Here is a 23,642-nt window from a genome sequence, read left to right as displayed (position 1 = left end):
TATGCTTTCTAGTCACAGTTGAATATGGAGAAAAGTTAACTACAGCTGAACTTCGTTGAATTCTTGTAGAAAAGCTTAGCACAGCTCAGATGAATTAACTGGCAAAAGACTTTAGCAAAAAGTATTGAGAAAAAGATATGTCAAGCACAGCGTGATGCTCTGAAGAAAAGCATGGCTGGAAGCACTGGTTAGATTAATTAAAAATCACATTTTTGTTTAGCATGTGCTCTATCCAAAACCCCAGAGAACCCACAAGTTCCCATTCTTATAAACTTTTCCAGGTTTTATAGGAGCCTGCAGCAGTAGCTTGACACTGATGGCCTGACTAAGGAAAGCTGAGGGCAGGCACTCTGGAACGGAAAACTTAAAGCATTAAAGCTGAACTCTAAATAATTTGGCAACAGTGCTATCAACTGTGTTGAATACAGAAAATATATGGAAAAATTTTAAAGAGAAGAAATTAATTTTATCAACCTACTTGATTTATAATATTATTTGGCAGTTTTTGAAGTGAGCATGGATAAAAAATTCAGTCAAAAATGGAAACTTTAGGTCTGACAGTGTCATCTGAAACCACGTTGTCGAAGTGTCTCAAACTGTCAGCACCTAAATGATGTGAACCTTTGCCATGTCTTTTTAGGAGAGGAATCATAGCCCAAAGACTGCAATATCAGCTGAAGAACAGACTTTTGTTCTTGCTGGAAATTATTCTTTGGAGAAGCCAGTATTTTTTGGTTATCCTCTGTAATTAGAGTACAAAATGCATTTGAAAAGCGGGTGATCATCTGAGAGCTGCAAGAATTTCCTGCTAACAAATCTCCCTTCCAACACTGAAGATCACTAATCGGTAATACATCCTCCCATGGATCCAACAGATCTTTACAGGATTTGCAAGATACAAAGAGCAGAATAAACTAAAAGAGCAGAAAAATAGAAGAAGAGCACAAAGATTCCTAGCTCCCTATTGTGACATTCAGTTGTTTTGGTTCCACTTCAGGACAGCAATCTTATTCAGGAAACAGCTTAAGTGTTTGCTTATCCTTCAGTGAAGGCAGGAGGTTTTATGAGCAAAACAAAACATTCTCTCTTTAATCAGAGCTTTAGCTAATTCTTACATGCTGATAGGCATTGTGGGGAAAGCCCAGTTAACTAGGTAGCAGATATTTGGAAATAATCAACAACTTCTATTCAAAGTAGCTCTAGTAGCTCCAAAATAATGGCAACTAACTCCATGCTCCGCTCCGAGATGCAGCACACGACTATAGGTCCTCAGCCCATTTTTCCCCTTCCCCTGGGTATTTGCCATTGTAGTAAGTCACACATACATGTGCCCTGCAGTGAGTCCCTGTCCTCTCATGGATGTCCCCCATATACTGTCAAGTGCCCTACTTCCTCTCCACTTGTCAGCTTACTGTATTGCACATGTTGCTAGGACCCCAATAAAGTAAGTTGCAACAACAAAATAACTGTGTACCCTGCCTTGGACAGAGAGTCACAGATGATCATGAAACAGTCAGAGCTGGTTTGTTGCTAATACTGATACTGGAGTCGAGCATGGAAGAAAAACACATTTCTATTCTTAGTACTTAGGCTTGCGACCTGTGCAGACCGTCTCCTGCCGTTATTTCAAGAGGCTGAAGGGATTGTTAAATAATTACAAGCAACTGAATAGAGCAGTTCAAGCAAAGTCTGCCTGCTCTGATTTCATCTGAGACATGAGAAGCGTGGTTCAATTTGGCTCCCTCGGATTATGTCTGAGATGTCTGTCCAAGGCTAGCAGATATGACACAGGCTACAAAGATGATCCACATCCCAGTAGACCAGCAGCAGGAGGTCAGGCAGGGCACTCAAATTTGTCACTAAATACCTATATTCAGGCAACCAATACAGTGAAGAAAAGCAACCAATGAAGCTTACTGCAAAGTAAAATAAAACAGGTTAGCATACATTGCAGTAAGCAATACTGCATTACGTAGCTTCTAACTTGATTCCCCGAAGTTGTCTGACCATCTCTGACTACTGAGACAAATTAGAAGGGGGAGGACAGAAAGAAAACAGAGACACCATGATTTTACTGATAGATGCTAGCATACACCTTCATTCCCAGCATGGCAGGTGGGCTAATCATCCAACATAAGGTCTTCTCTACCTGTCATAAGCAAGGATCATTGCATAGTACAGCCAGTACATGGTATTGTCCTATCTGCTTTAGTCCATTTTTCTTTTTGTAATGTAAAAATATCCATTGCAAAAACACGTTTTTGTTTTTTTCAGAATTCTCTTTAAAACATTTTGGGCTGCATTTCTCCACAGTTCACAGTAATGTCATCATGAAGGCTAACATAATTTTCGAACACATTAAAGGAATCACTGAATAGGTTTTAAATTATGTAAGTTTAAAAATGTTAGTGGTCTTACGTATAATTTATCCACTGATCACTAGGAATTTGCATTGTATTTTAAATTAAAAGCTAATTTGTCTTCTGTGTTGGATGCAAGTTTTATACTCTGAAATCTACTGCAAGAATAATAAAGTTATTAATGTTTAAAGTCCTAACCTTTTTCACTGGGCACATTGCATTATGTAATTACGCAAAATTCATCAACAGGAGAGATGTTCATGTTTAAAAATGGATGTTCAAAACACGTTTTTACGTTGGAAAAGAAGAAAAAAGTGGTCTGGGATAGAGGTTACTCCTCTTCTCTGCTTCTCCCCATTTAATAAAATAATTGTAGGGAAAAGAAAGCGCATTTAAGAAGTTGAGTTAGAATATTCTGCCCTTTGCTTCATGTGCCATGTGTACAAAACCCATGGAACAACACTGAACAGAGACTGTCCCATGGCCAGGAACACTTTATAAAATGCTGTAGGAACTAACCGACCTGCTGATGATCTTCATGCCAAGCTTCATCCTCCCAGCTGCCAAAGCACTCTGCACTCTCATTTTCTCTGGAGGTCAAGCACCTCCCATACTAAAACACTTAGAATAGAACAGAGAAATCAGAGTTTAGGAGAGGAGGAGATTATGTGACTCTAAAGAGGAGATCAAACAGCTGTGAGTTGGTACTCACATCCTCATTGAGTTTGTCTTCCTGCCACTAATCAAGTCATCTATCCTGCAACCAGTAAGTCAGTGGGCAGATTTCACTGGCATATGGGCTGGGTCCTGCACACACAGCTGGAATTTTCCACTGCACATATTATTTTAGGCAAATGCAAGTGATCATGTACTTACAATAAAGCCTATTTACTACACATGCTAAAGGTCTGACCTCCCACATCAGCTGGAGGCCTGCACTTAAACTTACAAATCTATGAGATTCTGACCTCAAGTATCCAAGTATCACGAGTGAATTCATTTCTGCCCAGTATCTAAACCACTTTCACCTTTTCACATAGCTAACTTAGAGCTACCCTCTAACTGATAAAAACGGAGATCAAATTTTTAATTGGGAAAATATTTTTCTAAATTTCCAACAACTACAAAGCATCTAAAGGTATTTTAGATTTAAAACATGCAACTGAATTTCAATTCTTGGATTCTAACCAAAGACCAAGGAAACTACAAGCTACATGATTATTACTTCAGAAGGTTATGATTTTACTGAAGTGAGGAGATAATATAATGTTAAGTGTGAACTCTGTATGACAAAGACCACTAAGAGAATGGCAAAGGAATAATTTTCTGTAGGATTCAGTCTTTTAATGATATAGCCTACAGATGCTGGTATAATCAATATTTTAGAAGGCAAAATGATTTTCAGGATTTGATTCCATTTAATTGTGGTAAGGTTTCTCTATCATGTCTTGCTTCGAACTCCGGTGCATGTGGCATGGGTTATTTTCCCGTTTCAATGCGATACAGGCTGAAGTTGCAGTAATGACACACATAGATTTGTGGAGGTTGGTGCGCTCTGCAGTTAGCGATGGTGTGGGTTCTGGCAGTGATGGCTTTCTATTCTACTCTTACCTATCAGGAAGAGAGCAAGCCACTGCCTGATTTAGAATGGGATTAACTGAGTTTTAAAGCTCATTACAAATGGTGGGCTGTGAGTTGCCATTTTTACCTCTTCTATAGGCAGACAATGAGATTGACAGATCTTTCACAGGCTGGTTATAAACGTATGACAGGTCTAGAAGTGCCACTCAGAGTTTTGGTAAGAAAAAAATGAAGAATGCCTGGTGGACAGGAAGAAGATCACAAAAGCAAACACATTCTCTTTGAGGATTTACTTCAATATAGAAAATCATAAGAATCAAAATACTCTTTTGTCTTCATCTCCTGGCTTGCTCTCCTTATGCATTGAAAGCTCTTCATCAGCGTATCTATTAGGTCAACTTCTCCTGTTCTTTCACATGTACTTATGTATCTTCTACGAACTAAGTGGAAATGCACAAAAAATGCTCTTTGAGAAGAGGAGGAGAAGAACTAAATGCTATTTATAGTGAACTTCCAGTCTTCCAATAGCATATACTAAATCCAGTATATACTTAATTTTATATTATTCTTTGGCAATACAGGCTCTGACAGTGCTTAGTTTACTGGGTTCTAATGTGGCTGATGCTTTGTTATCAAAAAATATCAAAACAGACTTAAAAAATGACTCTAGGCGTGCAAAACGAAACCTCATAACGTAGTTGCAGCTTTAATATCTATTTTTAAACTATTCAAATCAGTTAGTGTTAGCTGTGTAATCCAAGTTGCCTTGGATTCCTCTTGTAGTCAATGGAAGGAGACAGAAATATCCAGGAACAATTAATTTTTCCTACTGTAGATGCCTACTTTATGATAAAATTAATTAGCAGGTATCCATCTCTCACTGCTTACAGAATCATATCTAACTTTAGAAGGGTAAGTGGAGGTAGGATGAAACCTGCTTTCATGCTGGGCCCATTAACACATGCCTGGTACAAGAAGTATGCATAAGGCATGGGGATTTTCGCCCTCCATATAAAATTGCAGTTCTGTCTGCCATGGAGTACAAGGTTTGTATGAATGTATCACTGAGTCGTCTCCCCTCACAGAGCGTGAAGAGAAGAGACTTGGCTCAGCTTGTGGGGAAACATAAGCTTTCTTTCATGCTGAGGTACGTCTTACCTGCTCCTGGGCACAATCACTTCAAAGCCTTCCTAGCACTAAATGTTGTGGTATGTATTGCACAACACCAGCCTGCACGTTAAAAATAGAATTTAACCCCAAAGGGGCCTGAATACTGCTACAACATATTTCAGCAGCTTCTGTAGTGGGCTTCTGTAATAGCTATAATAACTGCAACACTTAAACAAAGGTTAAAACATTTTCACATGAAATGTGGGATTACTTTGATTTTCTAAACAGTTTGATTCAGCGGGAGGTTAATAAGGGGTGGAAATTGTTTGTTCAGGTCTCATTTAATGCTCAAGATTGTGCCTCTGAATTAAAGACATCATAAGCCAAACCAAATTGAAAAATACATATGTTTTGCTGATCATTTAACAGTGTTTGCCTTAATTCCCCAGCCTCTTTTTGCATTAAGAAAAAAAAAATTTATGATCAAATCAGCTGAGAAGCCATATTTTAAATGCAGGTGATTTGTCACTGGATTTGACCCCAATTTTCAGTCAAATGTGAGACAGTGACCTACACCAGTAAGTTTTCATAGGGAAAGTTATACCGTTATTGATATTCATTAAATCACTTTCCAGTATGCTACTAAGCAGAGTCATATTCTAGGTCATGTGTGAACCATACACCTATTTCATCATGCATTATTTAAAAAAAAAAGTCACAGCTAAGGTGACGACATTATTAACTTGGTAAAAAAGCAATTAAAATCTTCAAAGAGTGAACTTTCAAATAGTGCAGCAACACTTAAATGTCATATTTTTGTTGCAAATGTATTTTTAATGATAACATTTCTTTGTAATGTAAATCAGCCTCCTCTCAATTATAACATGTTAATCAAGTTATTTCTCAATTGCTGCCTACCCATCAATGCCTACAAGTCCATCACATGTCATTCTGTAAAAGCATACTAATTACTTGATTATATTTTAGTCAAGTTTTGCAAATCCAACTATTTTCTTTAAGACTGCATATTATGTGCAGATTTGTCTGTTGGGGGTGAGGGGAGAGCAGAAGACACATTTGCATCCTGTAACATCAGCCTAATTGAAAATCCTTCAAAGTACCTTAGCATGCAGGACTTGATCCTAGAAATTGGAGAAAAGGAAAAATGGGTACCCACACACTGCTTCCTGATATCTCATGCACATGCTATTCCTGGTTGACATGTCCGACAGGGGTAAGGAAAAACACAAGGTTGAGATAATATTTAGGAATGATTCAAAGCGCATACCTCAAATGCAGAGCAGGATTTGATTGGGTAGAGGTAAATGTTGGTGACAGTGATGGGCTTGCCACCTCTTCTACATGTTGGTACTGCAGTCGCAGAAACAGCTGCCCTTATGCTTTCCGCCTCAGCCTCCGGTGGCTGCCAGTTGACAGTTGTCTTTGTCACAGACGAATTATTCCCGAGTTCTCTGTCCGAGATGTGTGGTATTGGAGACAATTTATCTGCATTGTTAAAGGAAGGGTGGTCATCTGGGACACACTCCGTCGTCAGCTTTGTAACAGAGGACTGGAAGGGAATCTCAGTGTCTGATTTGGAGAGTCTGGTGGCTATGATGAATTTCAAAAAAGTCTGTGCATCTTCAAAAGAAGACATGTAGCCAAAGGATATTCTCACAGAACCAGTGGGACGGCCATCAACTAAGTCTATATCATCTCCACAGACATGGCCAGCCTAGTTTGAAACAGGAAGAAAATCAGAGAGCTATTATGACAGACTTTGCTTTATTTCCCTCTAATTTTACATAGTTATTCATGAGTCTCTTTTAATTCTAACCTGAAAAACTGTTTTCAAAAATACAAAGTTAACTCATGAATACAAAGAGAAAATGGAGAAAACAATCCCAACTATCTTATTACTTACTCAAACTGGGAAGAAAATAATTTTGAGATGCTTGTCCTATTCTACCCTCAGGCAAGAGAGACTTCTCAAAAACATGTCAAGAATCACAAAAAGGTTGTATGTCCCAGGATGGCCTGTTAGTTAGGGCAGTCTCCAGGTATATTCCAGTCTCATCTGCATAGTTCACTGGGATTTAAACTGGGATATTACATTCAGATAAGTGAACAAACCATGAGACTGCTGATTTTTCTGGGCCAGTTTTCTTGACATTCTCTATCAGAACTGATCCATTTTATACCATCAGAGGCTTATTCATGGCTTGTGTTAAATAGTCCAATGGATAGCTATACAGCTGAGAACTGGTCTGGGATATTAGCAAAGCAGAGACTTGAATCTAGAGCTCTGACATCCAAAGTGACTTCCCTCGTCACTGAGATATGCAATAAATCTGTCTTGCTGATCCAGTCAACACATTGCTTTCACGATGGAGGGAACTAGTCTTCCCCCTAGCACTTCTTCCTTTGAAGAACACAGGTTTCCACTCATGAAAAATTTTTGCTGAAAAATCCCTCAAATACCCTAATAGTGACCTCCATGTAACTACCCCTCTATTTGACATGTCTTTCATACAGCACTCTCTGGAAAACTCTCCCTTAGAGCAGAAGTTTCTCCTTCATTAAGTGGGTCAGTGAATGCTGCCACTCACCTCCAGTGAGATAAGCTAGACACCCCCTTTGTTCATCCATCTAACATCATTAGCTCACCAATGGACACAAGATTTAGTCCTAAATCAGCATCCTTATTCCTGTAAGTGCAGCAGCTGTTGTGGTTTTTTTTTTTCCCTCAGAATTTCATTTATTTACGCATTTATGTTACATAAAAATGGAAGTGTGCATAGTTTATTTACATGAGGGATTTTTTAAGCAAGAAATGTCACAGTTCAATGAACACAGATGCCATTTATGCAAGGAGAAATAAAAAAACCAAACCCTCTATGTCAAAGCGTACAATACAGTAGTAAATATTTTAATGCAGTGTGATGTAGTTTTTATCCTTGACAATAGAGCAGAAGCAACATTTGCAAAATTAGGTTGCATCTGTTAATATACATGTAACCCTTCTGCCAAGTATTAATTGATTGACTGAGGAGAGAGGTTCGGGCTGCGCAAATAAGTAAATGAGCTCCTACGTAACACCCTAAGAAAACTAACCACACTTCTCCAGGGACCCTTGAGGACAGAAAGTCCTCCCTCACAGGTATTATATACGTGGAAATCTTCATCAGGGAAGGAAGAATACAGTCAGCACCCTGGGAAAAGGAGAAACTGAAGTATATGTGCAAATAATATGATAAAAGGTGCCTTCTCCTACACAGTAATGTTGTCAGTAACTCATCCGGATCCTTCTCAAAGGACTGATAGGAATGGAATGTCCCAAAATAATGACTGCTTGACTGCACCACCTCATCATACAACTTTTGGTAGATTAAGTGTCTCTTTATAAATTTGGGTTTGGCCTATCCCCATTTAAATGATACAGACCTACAAGAGGCCACCCACTCCTTAGCAAAATCCTCCTTATGTAAGGAGATCCAAGAGCATTGCAGCTGGTCATTTGGCATTTTGCACTTCAGCAGAAGGTTAGACCTTTTTTTCCTTTCTCAGAGGAGAGAGCTTCCATGGTAAATCAAAGCATCATTTTGCCAAGGAAGGTATTAAAGGGCTCTCCCCCTTTAAGAACTTGTGCTATCAGTCTTGCATGTAAATGTGTTTGCAAAAGTTATCTAAAAGTCTCTGTGAAATTATAAGGGAGCTGAAATATCAATACACCCATTATAATTTTTTATCTTTTGAAGAATACCATTAATAAAATTTTGGATTGTTCTGTATTAATTTACTGTAATTTCAAACTCTGACAAATATGCAGACATGAAGCCTCCCCCACTTCATTGTAATACATCCTGCTACACATCTTTTAATGACAATTTATGGAAAATATTAGTCATCTAGAAAACAGTCTTTACATTCATGTTCTAACAATCTAACACACCAGTAATCTAGGTAGATGTAATCTAAATTTACTTCACTCTCTGAGATTCGCTGTGTATTCTCATTTATTGTTTCTTGTCCAATTTGTGTGTGTCTTTTAAACTGTAACATCCGAAAGCAATAGGTCTATAATACTTGAACATTATTAAGTACAATTAAGGATACTTAAGGAACAACATGACATGAATTGTCCAGGAATTTCTGTCCTGCAGGAAGTCTGGATTTCATGTAATTCCAAATCAGAACAAGAAGCCACAATTTCATATTTTCCAATGAAATAAAAACAAGCAACATATACTGCTTTGTGTCCATTAAAGGATTTTGTTTCAACACCCCATTTCAGTGAACTGAATTTCAGTTCATTTAGTTCTTTAACATGGCAATTGAGTTGAAAGGTCAGAGAAAACAAATCAAATTTACCTTCATTCTTAAAGTCGCAGAGACTCAAAACCACAGGAGACGATTCACCTACTTTAGCTTTTAACTGCTTAGGGTTTTTTTTGATACAGAGCCAGATTTTCTTCTCCCCTTCAAACCTCCCATCTTCAGCAAATTCAGAACTGATAGCCAGAAATGTCTCCTGGGTCACGGAATCTAGGTATTTTCCATGGGCAATATATCATGTAATCTCATTCAGAAACTAACCTGCAGGTTCCTTCGGATGTCCTCATTGCTTATACCCAAATGCATCTGGCAGGCTCCTGTGTTACAGAAGCAACCTGTGCGGATATGTATGTTATAGAGATTGGCCATCTTGTCCACCTTCCCGATTCAGCAGGAGATAAGACATAGGAGGAGAATGAAAAATAGACATTTTAAAGTTGTGGTCAACAAGATACAATGTTTTAAAGGTACAAATCAATTTTTCAGCTCGCGTACACACACACACGCACACACACACACACACACACAGAGCATATCAGTTCAGGTCCTGATCCTGTTAATGCCGGTATGTGTGCTTAATTTTAAACCTGTGAACAGGTTCATTCACATCCGTAGTGCTAATCACAGGCCTGCAGTCAAGTGTCATTCAGTGTCTTGACAGAGCCATCACCTACAACTGCCTCTGCAGAGACCGAAGAGAGGCCTGGGACACCTCTTCAGCTAGCTAAAGAAAACCTTGTTCTCCAAGGATCTGAAACTGCAAGTCCTCATTACAGAAACTGACTGTATCTGTGGGATTTTGGCACACAAGTCCTTGAACAGTCAGCCCCCCCAGTAAGCAATAACATCTGACAGGGCAGGGACTAAACTGGAATACCTCCTTGAGTCTTCCACGTACAACCACCCAGTCTACCAAGTCCCTCATGTACTTCTTCCTTGTGCTGTGCTGTTCTGTGTTATACCATTTCTTTATTGCCCACTAAATAATGAATGGGCAGAAATACAATACTTGATGACAAACTGGCATGAATAAATTAGGTGAAGGAATGAAAAAGATGTGCAAAGAGAACAGAAGCACATGTCTATATGTGCCTTGGAAGGAGATGCATATATGCATGCACTGGGAGGATGGCACTGGCAAGATGGTGCTGCAGAGAAGAGAGATGGATTGAAAGGGTTTCATAGCACAGCTAAGAAACAACGGAAGCACACCATGAGGATCCTCTTAGCACAGCTAAGAAACCATGGAAGCACACTGCAGGGATGTGAAAATGCTTTATGTTGATTTCAAAAAGCAACAGCAGCAGCTGGTAAGGTTAGCTGAGCAGGTATAGCTACTGCCAGTTATTTCTTTGACAACAAATGATAAACATTCCCGGTCAGGACTGGGAGAAAGGACACTCAAATGGTCAGAAAGATAGCATGAAACCTGGCACATCCTATCTCTACCACAGACTTCCAGAACAACCTCACACAAGTTGCATTAATCTCTCTGTGCTTTTGCTCCATTTCCGCAAAATAGAGAGCTGAGAGCTGTGAGAGTAACCATGCTGCAGACTGAGAGGACCCCTCCATGCCAGTGACACAATCCTCCTCACAGGGAGCTCAGGCTCAGCTACACACACAGAGCGACAGCTCAGCCTAAAGGTGCAGGAATGGAAGTGTCGACCATCTTAAACTAACCACTTCCCTAACTGTGAGCTCATGCTTTATCTGCCTGAGGTATCAATGTAAACATTCAACCTAGCTTTTCTAGCCAGCTTAATCTCTGTTAGCTTTTATTAACATAAATTCTCTTTGTATAGGATAATAGCCCAATGTATGTAGCAAATACTTTCTGGTATAATTGAGCCTATCATCTTCTGTCTCCTGTCTTCTGACATCATCAATCATCTGATGTCAGCCTATCTTCTGACATCTCTGAGTTTAACTGTGTGAGAGACCAAGCACCTTCAATTTCACTATCTATCTCAGCAGTATGAAAAACCAAACCTTCTGTTAGAACTTACTCCAGGCTGAAATAATGCAACCTAAGCAGTGTTTAGCTCTGCTAAAAGCAGTTCAAACAGCATTAATTTTTTTTTTTTTTTCATGTGTGGGGCACAAGGTACTCCGCACAAAAATGTGTTGTATACACAGAAGAAATCCTACATCATTATAGTGCACAATTTCTCAAGTTCACACTTAAATAATCTGCGCCACTAGTTCTGTTCAAAATGGTTCAGTTCTTAAATGGAGATACAATCAAAATAACTCCATATATCCAGACTTGGAAAGCAGAGAATAGAATCAGTCCCGAGAACCCTATTCATGATTAATGCCTTGGAGAATATCCTGTGTTCAAAGCATGTTTCTCAAATCAAAGTTATAGTAAAAGGCATCTGTTGAGAAAGATTGTTGTGGTGTCATTAGCTTTGTTTTGTCAGAAGACTTCAATCTGGGAACAGTGACATTTTCTTGACTTCTTTTTTCATTTAGATGAGAAAAGTTGTCATCCTGGCATAAAATGGTTTGTCATGGTGCTAGTGACTCGTGGGTGGATCTATCGTTCTGTTAATGATGACAAGCAAGGCAAAAATCATGACAGATACTTCACTACTGAATTTGTACAGTGTTTGAGCTTATTTGCTCAGTATACAAAAAGCTTTAAAATATAAAGTCTTTTTATTATTATTACTTTTTGAAGAAACGTTGCTGGGGCAGCCTTGCTTAGCAAAGTGTATGTACTGTAATGAAGTTTGTATGACACAAATTCAAGGAATTGCTAACAAGAATTTTAAAAAAATCTTTTAAATTTTGTCAAATAATTTATTACTGTTCTTTAATGAACAGTAATTTCATTCTAGCCGTGCCACCCAATACCCTTCTCCAATAATACTTTTAATTGCAATATGTATTAATCTGTACAGTAGACAAGGATTATTCATACATAAAAACGCATGAACATTAGAGGAATATAGGGAATTGTGGTTCAGGAGAACAAAGATAAGTTATCCATAGCTTTAGTATTAATTGAACTCTGTTATCACCAATGTGATAACACACACAGGTCTTGGGTATGTGATGCACACTTTTCATTGCAAACGATGACACCATGTAGAGAATCAGTAAGGGCAGCACTACAAATCTATTTGTCCCTTGAATGCATGCTTGACTTTCCCTTGGACATATGCTTCGATTTCTTCTTGTTTAGTTTCACCCTAGAAATATGCTACTTGGGGAGTTAATTTAATCTCTCTCTGCAGTGCTACCACATAGCAAAACAAATAAAACATAAAACATCTGTTACAGTTATTTCAATGAAGAAAAGCTTATTTAAATAAAGCACATCTTTAAAATTGCCATAAGGAGCAATAATGGGTATTGAGCTCAGGGTTATGAAATACAGGACGCCGCTTGCAACAGCGGCAGCTGACTTTTGGGAGCCAGGAATATGTTCATCAATGAAGGCACAGAAGCATGAATGGTACTAATGGTAAGTACACAGCTTAATGTACTCAGACTGTCAGTTTTGGTGATTCCCTTGGTCTGATATTTGGAACTACTGTGCCTTGGTCTTTCAGAGCTTAAAGACTACAACTAAACTGCAAAACACATGCAGAAATCTTGCAGTGTTTTAACTGATTTCAGTCAGTGAGGACATGGTAATTAAGCCATCACAACATCTTAGAGTCTCCTCTGTCCCTCAGAGCCCCTTGGCATTCATTACTTTTTCTGAAGCTCTTTACTGTGGGCTAGGCCCTGTAGGTTGTTTCACACCCAACACTTCTGATGTCAGATTGTCTTGATTTTTGACAAGCAAAAGGTGCTTTTCACACTTCCAGGCTGTGGTCTTCGAGTTTAATAAACACACATGAATGAAGTTCATCTAAATCAATTTTTAAAATAGTTAATTTTTTTTCAGAGACAATTTCTATTTTAAGCACAGCTGCCTTCCTCAGTGAGCCTTCCTTTAGTGGGGCCAGATTGACCACATGCTCACATTTAGGGTTTTTTTCATAGTGCTCTATCTGATAGATACTATTAAATTTCTTACTTTTTTTTAATATAAAAAATATTGAGGTGGAGAAGGTTTTCTTCCCCTGGTTTTAATGCATTACCCTACAATTGTCCCCTCTTGGATATCTGGTATTTTAATTCACGCTCAGCAGCTAGACAGCTCCGAAAAGAAAGGAGATTCTCGCGTGTTCTGATGTCCCATTCTCCATCACACAGCTGCACCGGTGACTTCTCTGCCTTTGCTGAATGGCTGACTTCTGCTATCCATTCACTTCAGGGCCTCTGTGGCAGTCAGCTGAAAGGTGCAAGCCTTCCTCTGGCTTCAGGCTCCATTGAATAAGTCTGAGAATGATGCTTACGGTAGGTAGATATATACTAAGTGATAGTAAAGATTTACAAATAGCACATAATTTTGCATTATTCCTAATCAACTAAGTCTAAGATTTTCACTAAGAATGATGGATTCTTTAGGAACCCCTGCTGAAGTCATTCCCATAGGATCCAATTCTGCAGCTCTTATTCAAGCAAGTACTTCTTATTTGTGCAAGTTATTTTACTGAGTATCACAAGAATTATTCACATGAATAAAGGAACTTTTTATAATAGATCATGAAGTCTCCCAAAAAACCCAAAATCATATAAGTCAATACTGGCAGGTACTGTCCTTCAGGAATTGGGATTGGGACTTCTCATTCTACCTTCTACAATGCCCAAATTTCAGAGTAGTTTGTCTGTCTGATGGATTTGCTCATTACAAGAATTTCACTGCACACCACTGATGGCTGGTTATAAAACAGGCTTCATGACACTGTTCTCCACATCCACTGGTAAATTAGTTCACTGATTCATGGCATGGAATTGGAAAGAAAGTAAGCTAGCTCTTTCTGTCATCCAGCATTTGACTGTGAAATGTTGTTGCTGATGCAAATGCATACTTAATCTTGTTTAATACAATTTAATAAGAAGTAGGTCAGAAGGAAAAAAAAAAAATATCAACACTTGTTTCCAAATCATTTAGTAGGGGGAAAAAAGGCATTTTAGCTGAGTTACAGTATCACTAAACTGGTTTAACTGCATGGTTTCCTGCAACAGAGGCATTTTTTCCCATCCCAGGGAAAGAATTTCTATGTGGGCAGGTTCCCATAGTATTGATGAATCCAGTCCTCTCCTCTTTATTGCGTCTCTAGTTGTTGACAATGGTTTAAACTAACTGGAGAGTGGATGTAAATCTCTCTTCAGTCTACATCCATTCATCACTCACTCTGACCCAAATCCCTTTGGTAGAAGTCAGTGAAGTATTAGACAGAGATACTGAAATTTACTGAAATTGTCAAACGCGGTGTCCTGATAGTGGAAATGCTAGCTTATCAGGAACTTTGCAGTTGATGTGACTGATAATTTTCTCTGCTAGTTTCAAAGACAGTCAAATAGCAGGTAAGATTGCATGGGAGAGAAGCAGGCTGGAAACAGCATAATTGAGAATATGTGGGTTGCCATTCTGCAGGAATTCTCACTTAGAAGACCCCATATACATAGCAAACTGCAGGTCCTCCATGCTTAAAGGAGTAACAATAATTTTACATTTCTGAGATCCAGAAGCTAGAAGATGCTTTGGGGATGGGGTGGCCATAAGGAAGAAATGAAACACAGTCTTGATTGTTAATGGATGACCTCACATTTTTTCAACTGCTTTTTTCTTCCCTGTAGTACATGTGGTGAATTAGGCATGGACTTTGGAACATACATAAGCTTCACGAGTCCAAGATCCAGCTATTTGAAACTGAACAGGCTGATGAGTAGGCTAAACACCTTGGTTTTCTTTGATTTGGCATCTCAAAGGCCACAGGTCTCTCCAATCAATGGCATTTTCTCTCAGCTTTTTTTTTTTTTTTTTTTTTAAAACTGCATTCATTGACAATGAAAATCTGGTTTGATAAAACGACATCAGGGAAAGGATGGATTCCAGGAAGAAAAGCAAAGCAAAGGAACCCAAGCCCTCTGTGGCTTCCTAACTCTGACTTACCTTGCATTACCTTGTGAGTCATAGGAAAAGGTCTGTATCTCTACATCCCATTGAGCATCCCTAGCTATTTTGTAGGCTAAAGGCTTTGGGTCAGACTACTATTAGTGAGAGAAGTGGAAGCCAGAAGCAAACAACACAGAAGACTAAGCTGTAACTTGTATCAAGAAGGGATAAAGGGGAGTAGCAGACTAATACAAGTGGAAACAATGCCTAGGAATCAAAAGGTGCAGTGCATGATACTGAAAGTCTAGTGACACAGATTTAGTTCATGTCCCAGCCAAAACCCTCTCCACCTTTTCCTCTTTCTCTTCAATCACTTAAATCCTCTTTTGTCTGTATTTATCCTCTGAAAATAGGGATAATAGATCACAGGGAGGTTGTGGGGTTAAAATCCCATGATGGACTGTGTTGAAATATTACTTTAATTATGGCCATACAGAGTTCTATACAGGATTTGTGTGTGGGGCAGGAAGACGCAAGCAAGGTAATAGAGAAGGTGGGGCCAGGCTGTCTTTGTCTTCAAAGGATTCAGATGGTGGACTGAAACTGGACACTGCATGCATTCAAAGGCAGCTGATCTGCTTTTACCAAGATCAAGAAAAAAGGAATCCAGCAGAGGCTGTCAAAAGTGCAGTCCTTTTGCTGCTACCATGTGGTTTCTTTTCTCATTTCTCCCCTGCGTAACGAGGTCTGTAGTTTAGAGCCACAGTTTCGCCCTGTTACTAAACAGAAAATATTTAGCCTCCCTCATTCATCTGAGATTCTTTCATCTGAACAACTATAAGCATCTTTCTTTTATTTCCTTTCCAGTTTCCTTAGCAACATGCAAGGACACTCCAGAGAAGCGGTGTCAGGCAACACCTTCAGTCTAGGCTTTCATGAAGCTTTCTAACCTTGACCAGCTCTGATGAGCAGTTTAATAGTAGGCAATTTCAAGCATACTATCTCACATGTGTCTTTGTTCCCCCACAATGAGAGAGCAACTCAGCCTGTACTCTGTCACTACTTCCTCAGCAAGACGAGGGTTTCATTACTTACTAACTAGGTTTGCATTTATCACACTGAGTCTCTCAAGTACAGCATCTCCTTATACTCAGTCAGTGATCCTCTACCTAGATCAATGAAATTGCCTCCTGTATTGCGAGCCCCTTGTTGTAAGGGCTGTCTTTGAGTGCCCAGTTCCATGTAACCAAATGCACGCAAAGATCCAGATTGTAATGCCATTTCTTGCCAGTTTGAAGCAACAAGGTGCCATTTATTGACAAGCCAGTGTGGTTTGCTGCATTGCTGCTATCTACCTGCTTACAAGACATCCACAGCACAACTGGAAACTAATCGGAACCAAGGAAATCAGTGGACGTTCAACAGGAATATTCACAACAATCTTTTTCTCCTTGTAATCCTGTTTGCATTCTATTGTGCTGGTCCATCTGCTGTCCCTGGCTTCCTGAAATCAATGGCTAAATCCATAGCTAAAATCAATAGTGAGCAATCACCCCAGCAATTTTTAGGTAGCTATTGGGAAGATGGCCAAAAATCCCATTAGGCAAGTTAAGAACACTTTTCTTTCCCTGAGTCATCAAAATTAATATAATGAGTGGTTATGCTTTGTTGTGGTTTAACCCCAGCCAGCAGCTAAGCATCACGCAGCTGCTCCCTCACTCCCCCCCACTCCCAGTGGGCTGGGGAGGAGAATTGGGAAAAAAGGTAAAACTCGTGGCTTGAGATAAGAACAGTTTAATAACTAAAGTAAAATATAATACTAGCAATAATAATAATGAAATATAATAATAATAGTAATGAAAAGGAATATAACAAAAAAAAGAAGAGGGGGAAAAAACCAAAAAAAAGGAAAAAAAAAAGCAGTGATGCACAATGCAATTGCTCACCACCCACTGACCAGTGCCCGAGCAGCGATCTGCCCCTCCCGGCTAACTCACCCCTGCTGATATACTGGGCATGACGTTCTATGGTATGGAATACCCCTTTGGCTAGTTCAGGTCAGCTGCCCCGGCTCTGCTCCCTCCCAGCTTCTTGCACACCTGCTTGCTGGCAGAGCATGGGAAACTGAAAAGTCCTTGGCTTAAGATAAGCGCTACTTAGCAACAACTAAAACATCAGAGTGTTATCAACATTATTCTCACACTAAATCCAAAACACAGTACTGTACCAGCTACTAGGAAGAAAATTAACTCTATCAAAGCCGACACCAGGACATGCTTCTAAAAGCATTAGTGTAACCAGCTCAGAGCCGTTTGACCATCTCTGCAAAGACGTTCTTAGCTGGAATTAACAAATGCTGGATTTCAATTTTCTATGGCCCAGATGAAAAAATGCTGCACTTCTCCACCTGCAAAACTGAATGTTTTACGCAAAAGTAAAAAGTAACAGATGGAAAAAACATAAAAGAATTAAAGTTTGAAGAACAACAAAGATCTCTTGCTTAATAACTTTCTATGAAGAATTATTTCACATAGATTAAATAAAGTAGAAAGTATCCTTCCTGATTGCTTAACAGCAACCCACTTTCTCCTGTAGGGACATGGTATGAATTTCCAGACAGGTACTGATAGCTACTACCAGGCTCTGGTCAGTAGTCTGATCAAATTGACCTGGTAACAGCTTCCTATGCATGTGAAATGCTGTAGCTCCTGTTTTTTTCCACTCCTCTAATTCACATTGTCATTGTTCTAGTTCTGTACCTATATACCAGCTGTACAGTGCACTGGAGCTAATCTACCAGTGAAATGGAGGGTACCGTCCAAAACACAAACAGCAATTATTTCAAGAAATCTACCCACTTCAGGTATTGCATGGTCCCTTTTATCATGTAACGATAAGTAGTAATATGAATATGTATTCAACCAGCTGTGTGTATATACAAATGTATCCGCCACTTGATATCTGAAGATTTGCCAGTATTCAACATATTTTCTCTCCACTCCTGTGAGGTTAGAATAAGTGGGGAAGACAGACATTGAATCCCTCAACGCGACACTGAGAGACTACAGCAGAACGAGGGGATTTCACCTGGCCATTGCCAGGTGCTGGCTACTGATCTAGGTCCAGCTAAGCAATTCATTAAGACATCACCAGAGGAAAAGGAAGCTCTTAAAACAGAACATTGTGAAACTAAAGCCAAGAAAGTGTACTTGCAGTATGAAGGTGCTTCCAGAACTGGCTATCACCATTTTATTTACCTTGAGCAACTACTTTTATCTGCATTTCCTATCCTGCCTCACACCACTTTGTCCCATGTTACTTCTGTTTGCAGACCTGTCCAAATGCAAACAGACAAAATAACTTCTACCTGCTTATATTGCTCTGCCTCTTCCCTGGCCACACCTCTCCCATACAACACCATTTCAGACTGCTTGTCCAACTCTCCTCTGCCTCCGATGGCTGGAATCTCCTTTTTTTCTGCTTTCCTGCCCAAACTGATGTCTCTTTCTTTGCCCAATCCATGTAATAACGGACTTCGGCTGCACTGTGGGAAATTTAGGTTAATCATCAGGAAATATTTTGTAGTAGTGAATATAGCTAAGTTCCAGAATGAACTGCCTCCGGAGGCTGTGGAAAGGTTCAGGTAAAGATGATCCTATCTTGGCACACAATGATGATGGGTAACCTCTCATAGTTCCTGCAATCCTAAGATCTATTTTTCCCCCTCCACATCTTCTCAAACCACAGGGATGAATTTGGCTTGGCTGCTAAGCTGCTTACAAGACAATTCACTGCTATAGGATGCTTTGGATGCAGAAGGATAAACGGGGTTAAAAAGAAAACAAAATTTCTTTTGTTTCTTGGGGGAACCTCGTTCTGGTTTTGTCCTCTTCTTATACTGCTAGCACGTGAACATTGACAGAAAGAGGCTACCAGAGTAGAGAAGGTGCCACGGTGAGATTCTGTGTGGCTGTTCTTGCATCTAAGTGATTTGGGGCTACACATTCCGATGGAAGACCCTGGTGTTCACTTCAGAATGATAGAAAGTAAAGGAAAAGAAAGGGGGGGGGGAAAAAAAAGGAAGGAAAAAACCAGGAGTGGGTCATTGAGTTTATCATTACATTAACTCAAGGGAAGTTGAAAAAGAAGGAAGGTGGGTGAGAGTGAGCAGATGCCATAATAACAGCAGTCATCAAATTGCATTATAGATTTGTGCTGAAGTGACACACACTGGAAGTTATCTGCTGAGAAGTGTTGATAGTTTTTTTATTGAGAAATGGATGAAGAAAGATAAGTTCAAAGTCTAGACCTCCCTTCACTCTATCTGGATTGATGAAAGTGAGCCAGGACATGCTAATGTAGGCTCCTAGACAAAACTGATCATAATCTATCTGAGCAGGGTTCTCAGTCTTGAGATGCAAAACTCATCCATATGCAACACTGCAGAAGAGCCTTCCTTAGGCAAACCAAAATGTTTACATTCTCTCTCTTTGGCAGCTGATTCCTGTTATAGCAGTTTGTCTGTCACACACAAGTGTGAAGTGGCAGGCAAGAAGGCTGACTGCTAATGGACTGATGCTTGTTCCCTTCCTGACAGGATTTTTAGGAGGCATGGCAAGCATATATGGATACCAAGGGAACTTTTGCAGGTAAGACAATCACAGCAAGCTACTTCTGTTTAGCTTCAGGCTCCAGGCAAAGGAGGCAGTGTGAAAAAGCAGAGTGGGAAAGAGAGCTGGTAATCCACAACTGAGATGATGGCTATTTTTCAAAAGATAGCTATGATGGTTTGCTCACTTTTTTAAGCCCATGACACACAGGAGGAAAAAAATATTGTCTCAGAAGACCAGAGTGAAAAAAGAAAAAGTTTGATAAGGGAAGTGCTATTTTTCACTGGGGGCAGAAAACACTGAACTGGAAGGTGTGACTGGGTAAGAGCTCTCCTGGGTATAGAATTCAACAAATGTTTCAGGTGAAATTCCATCTGCCCATCTCTGCCTCTTACCCCTTTCCCCTCTTCCAGCTCCCAAACTGACTTTGCAGACAGAAATGTGAAAGGATTATAAAATTACTCTGCAATTATCTACTGAATGTACACAGAACATTTCACAGGTCTCTTCTCCTTATCAGAACAGAGAGGAAAACTTAAAATAATATTAGCACAAAAGGTCCCTCATAGCAGAGGTGGTGATTTTTTTCAAATCTGCAAATGGAAGAGAACATACAACTTTGCACTTTGACCTGATTTGTACGAAATCCACTTTTTTTGTGTGTATGATTAGTGTTTCAAATCAATGTTGTTCCCTTACAGCTGTTCCATCTCCTCTTTGGCACTCAAACCAGGCTGGAACCTCATAGAGTCGTATGCAAGGTTTTGATAAAAAAAGATGGCAAGGATGCAAACTGAAGCTGAGTCATTGCTGTCAAACAGTGTTTCAGAGATTGGAAGGGCTTGGGGATATATAAACACATGACATTCATATATGCTGAAGACTGCGGATATTCACTGTTAATAAATGAGCTAATGGTGATTCTCTGTGTGAAGAGTCTGCAGTATTAGCTCAGCACTGAGCATATATGTTAATGCCTTTTTCATAACATCACAAACCCCCTTTAATATCTAGGGCTAATTACTTCTTTTTCTGGTGGCCTCACAAGGAAGCACAAGATTGACAGCTTGCTGCATTAATGTCAACTCTGCTGCTTCCATCCTGTACCACTGACTTAGCAGAGGTCCTTCATCTCTACCCCTGCACTTTCTCACCTTTCAAAATCACCAGCCTGTCATCTGTCCACACTTCATTAATAGCAAAAACTATAATGCCGGAGAATTATCCATTCTTAACTAAACAAGTATATATGAAGAAGCTGTTTGGCATAAAGGCCATCTTTATGTCCTGGACCTGTCAAGTACTCATCATAGTTTAACCCCTGTTCATAACCTGGGCTTTTTGGTGCTGCAGTGCAAATAAACACAACAATAAACAATGATAGATGTGCTACTGCAGAGGACAGGCAGCTTGTGTGAAAAGAATACAGGTATCCTCCCAAGTAATTTCAAGAACAAATTACTACCAATAGTAGTCTACAAGACAGCTTTACTGAAGGAAATAATTTTCATGGGAAGTATTTGGTGCAGCTCAAAGGAGGAAATTTAATGTAGTTTTAGTGCCCAAAGACAAGAGGTTTATGGAGATTTCAAAACTGTAGTAGTTTTATCCCTAGATAAAGAAATGTTTCATGAAAAATCTGAATAAAAAACAAAGCTTTTGCATGACTATTGGTGTTTGGAGCCTGCAAGTCCCTCTTCTTTAATTGTTTTAATTACCATTTAGAGCAAAATAACTAAACCAGTAATTAAACCGTCAATTAAACCAATGATACATACAGTATACAAAGCAAGTTTATTCCAAATATAATACTCTAAAACAGTGATATCCTTCAACAATCACAAAGAAACATTTAAATGAAAAAGCAATAGCAATTCAACTTCCATTATTATTTCACTCCCACCTTATCACTTCTTAACATCCAAGTGTTCTCTATCATATATATTGGGACAGGAGGCTGTCAAAAACGCTGCCGTCCCTGAGAGTGCAATCACAGTATGGTTTCATTTGTGTGTCTCATTTTAATGAAATGCCTTCTTTTGATCTTGAGTGCTGCAATGAAGGTTTTACTCAAGGATGAACCTGAGACTGTGGCTATTTCCTGTTGGTGCAATTGACCCCAGGTATGTAATACAAGCATGTTTGTGTTTAGCGGCACAATCTTGTTACCTCTGGTAATTAAACTCTGGTAACACTGAGAAATGGATTTCAATAATGGAAGCAGGTAAGAACAGCTTTCCTCCCAAATGCTACACAGATGAAAGACATCAATTTTTCTCTGCTTTCATTTTTCAGTGGCAGTGTTAAATGCCATGTATTTCACTACACGCCTTTTACATCCTAAATATCTTGGACTTAGTTCAGAGTTTTGAATATCACGTAGATTATGTAAATCTTGAGGCTTAAAGGTAAGCTTGGTATCCTCTGAAGACACTGTCTACTTATGAAGTCTTTCTTGCCAATCTCAAATGTTCTGAATAAACTGCTCCAAACCTCGTCATATTATTTTCTCTGGAATCAGTCAGTCACGTTGTCCTTTTCAGGCTACCAAATACTCATGTCCAGCCACACTGTGCTCTCTAATAGGCAATGGGCACATAACAATTGACTGTCAGAAAGATAAATAGAACTGGTTGGATGCCTGGTTATAAGTAAGTAATTATAGATGGGATATCATCCATAAAGGAAGAGGACATTCTGTCATTTCTCTTTTAATATACTAGCTGAAATACAAGCTGAGTCATTAATTGGTGTCCACTAGTAGTAGGTATGTCAGATAGAAATGTCATCCACTTTTCCCTTCATTAAAAATTCCCCGCAATGTTTTCTGGGAGCCTTCTGAAACTGTGTTCTCCTAACTCCACTAGATTGCTTTTGGAGACTGACCAGTGAATCCACATGAATGTGCAGATCACAGACATGACCAAACTAGAGGACACTTTCATTTCTAAACCATTAACAGAAGTATTGGATTTAACTTTGATTTGAATAAACCTATCTAATTTTAGACATGCATACAGGTATGAAGATGAGATTATATTGTCAGTTTGATGAAGCTTACTCTCTGCTGTATGTATTTTCTTTGTAATCATAAAGAAGTGAACATTTTTCTCCCCCATAACTGCTGTAAGATATCTATGAAAGAATTTCATTCCATAAAGAAGCCGATTATATATATGTCACACGCATTATACCTTTGGAAAGAATAGTGCTGTTGCTTGTTAATTTCTAAAAGTCATTAAATTGCACATTATTTTAATTAAACAAAGTAATCTAACAGGCACTGCAGATGTCACTGGTATGCATTTGAAAACTTTATAGTTCTTCATTCTACATACTCATGCCAGAAATTACGAGAATCTGGTGAATAGCACAAGCCAGATGATACAGATCAATAAAGAAGCTTTTTATGAGCAGCCACTGCAGCAAACAGGCACAATGGAGGCATAAGACTATAAAATAAATTTTTCTTTGAGGGTACAGTTGTGTTTAAAAAAGTGAAACAGGCAAGAGTCATTTTTACTAAGAAATTGTGAAAATCAGAAGTGCAAATAAAGGTTTTGGTTTTAACCAAAGGACAGACGCAACATCAGAGTGTTTGCGGACTGTTTTACCAACCCAGATGTGTTAATATCTCCAGTCTTTTCTCAACATTGCCACACATACTCAAAACTATATAAA

General features: G+C 39.1%; 1 protein-coding gene across 1 annotated transcript in view; it reads right to left on the bottom strand.

Moving 5' to 3' along the window:
* The window catches only part of MOCOS (molybdenum cofactor sulfurase), a 226,509-nt gene that overhangs the window by 27,592 nt on the left and 175,275 nt on the right, over positions 1-23,642 (bottom strand). Inside the window, exons 7-8 of the mRNA XM_050892742.1 lie at positions 9,648-9,764; positions 6,340-6,786 (exon numbers count right to left, since the gene is read on the bottom strand). Of these exons, the coding sequence (XP_050748699.1) occupies positions 6,340-6,786; positions 9,648-9,764 (564 nt within the window). The remainder of the gene's footprint in view (positions 1-6,339; positions 6,787-9,647; positions 9,765-23,642) is intronic.

The sequence above is a fragment of the Gymnogyps californianus genome, chromosome 2, assembly GCF_018139145.2.
Source record: "Gymnogyps californianus isolate 813 chromosome 2, ASM1813914v2, whole genome shotgun sequence".
NCBI classification, from domain to species: domain Eukaryota; kingdom Metazoa; phylum Chordata; class Aves; order Accipitriformes; family Cathartidae; genus Gymnogyps; species Gymnogyps californianus.
The sequence above is the reverse complement of the archived record's forward strand: the minus strand, read 5'-3'. Positions and strand labels throughout refer to the sequence as shown.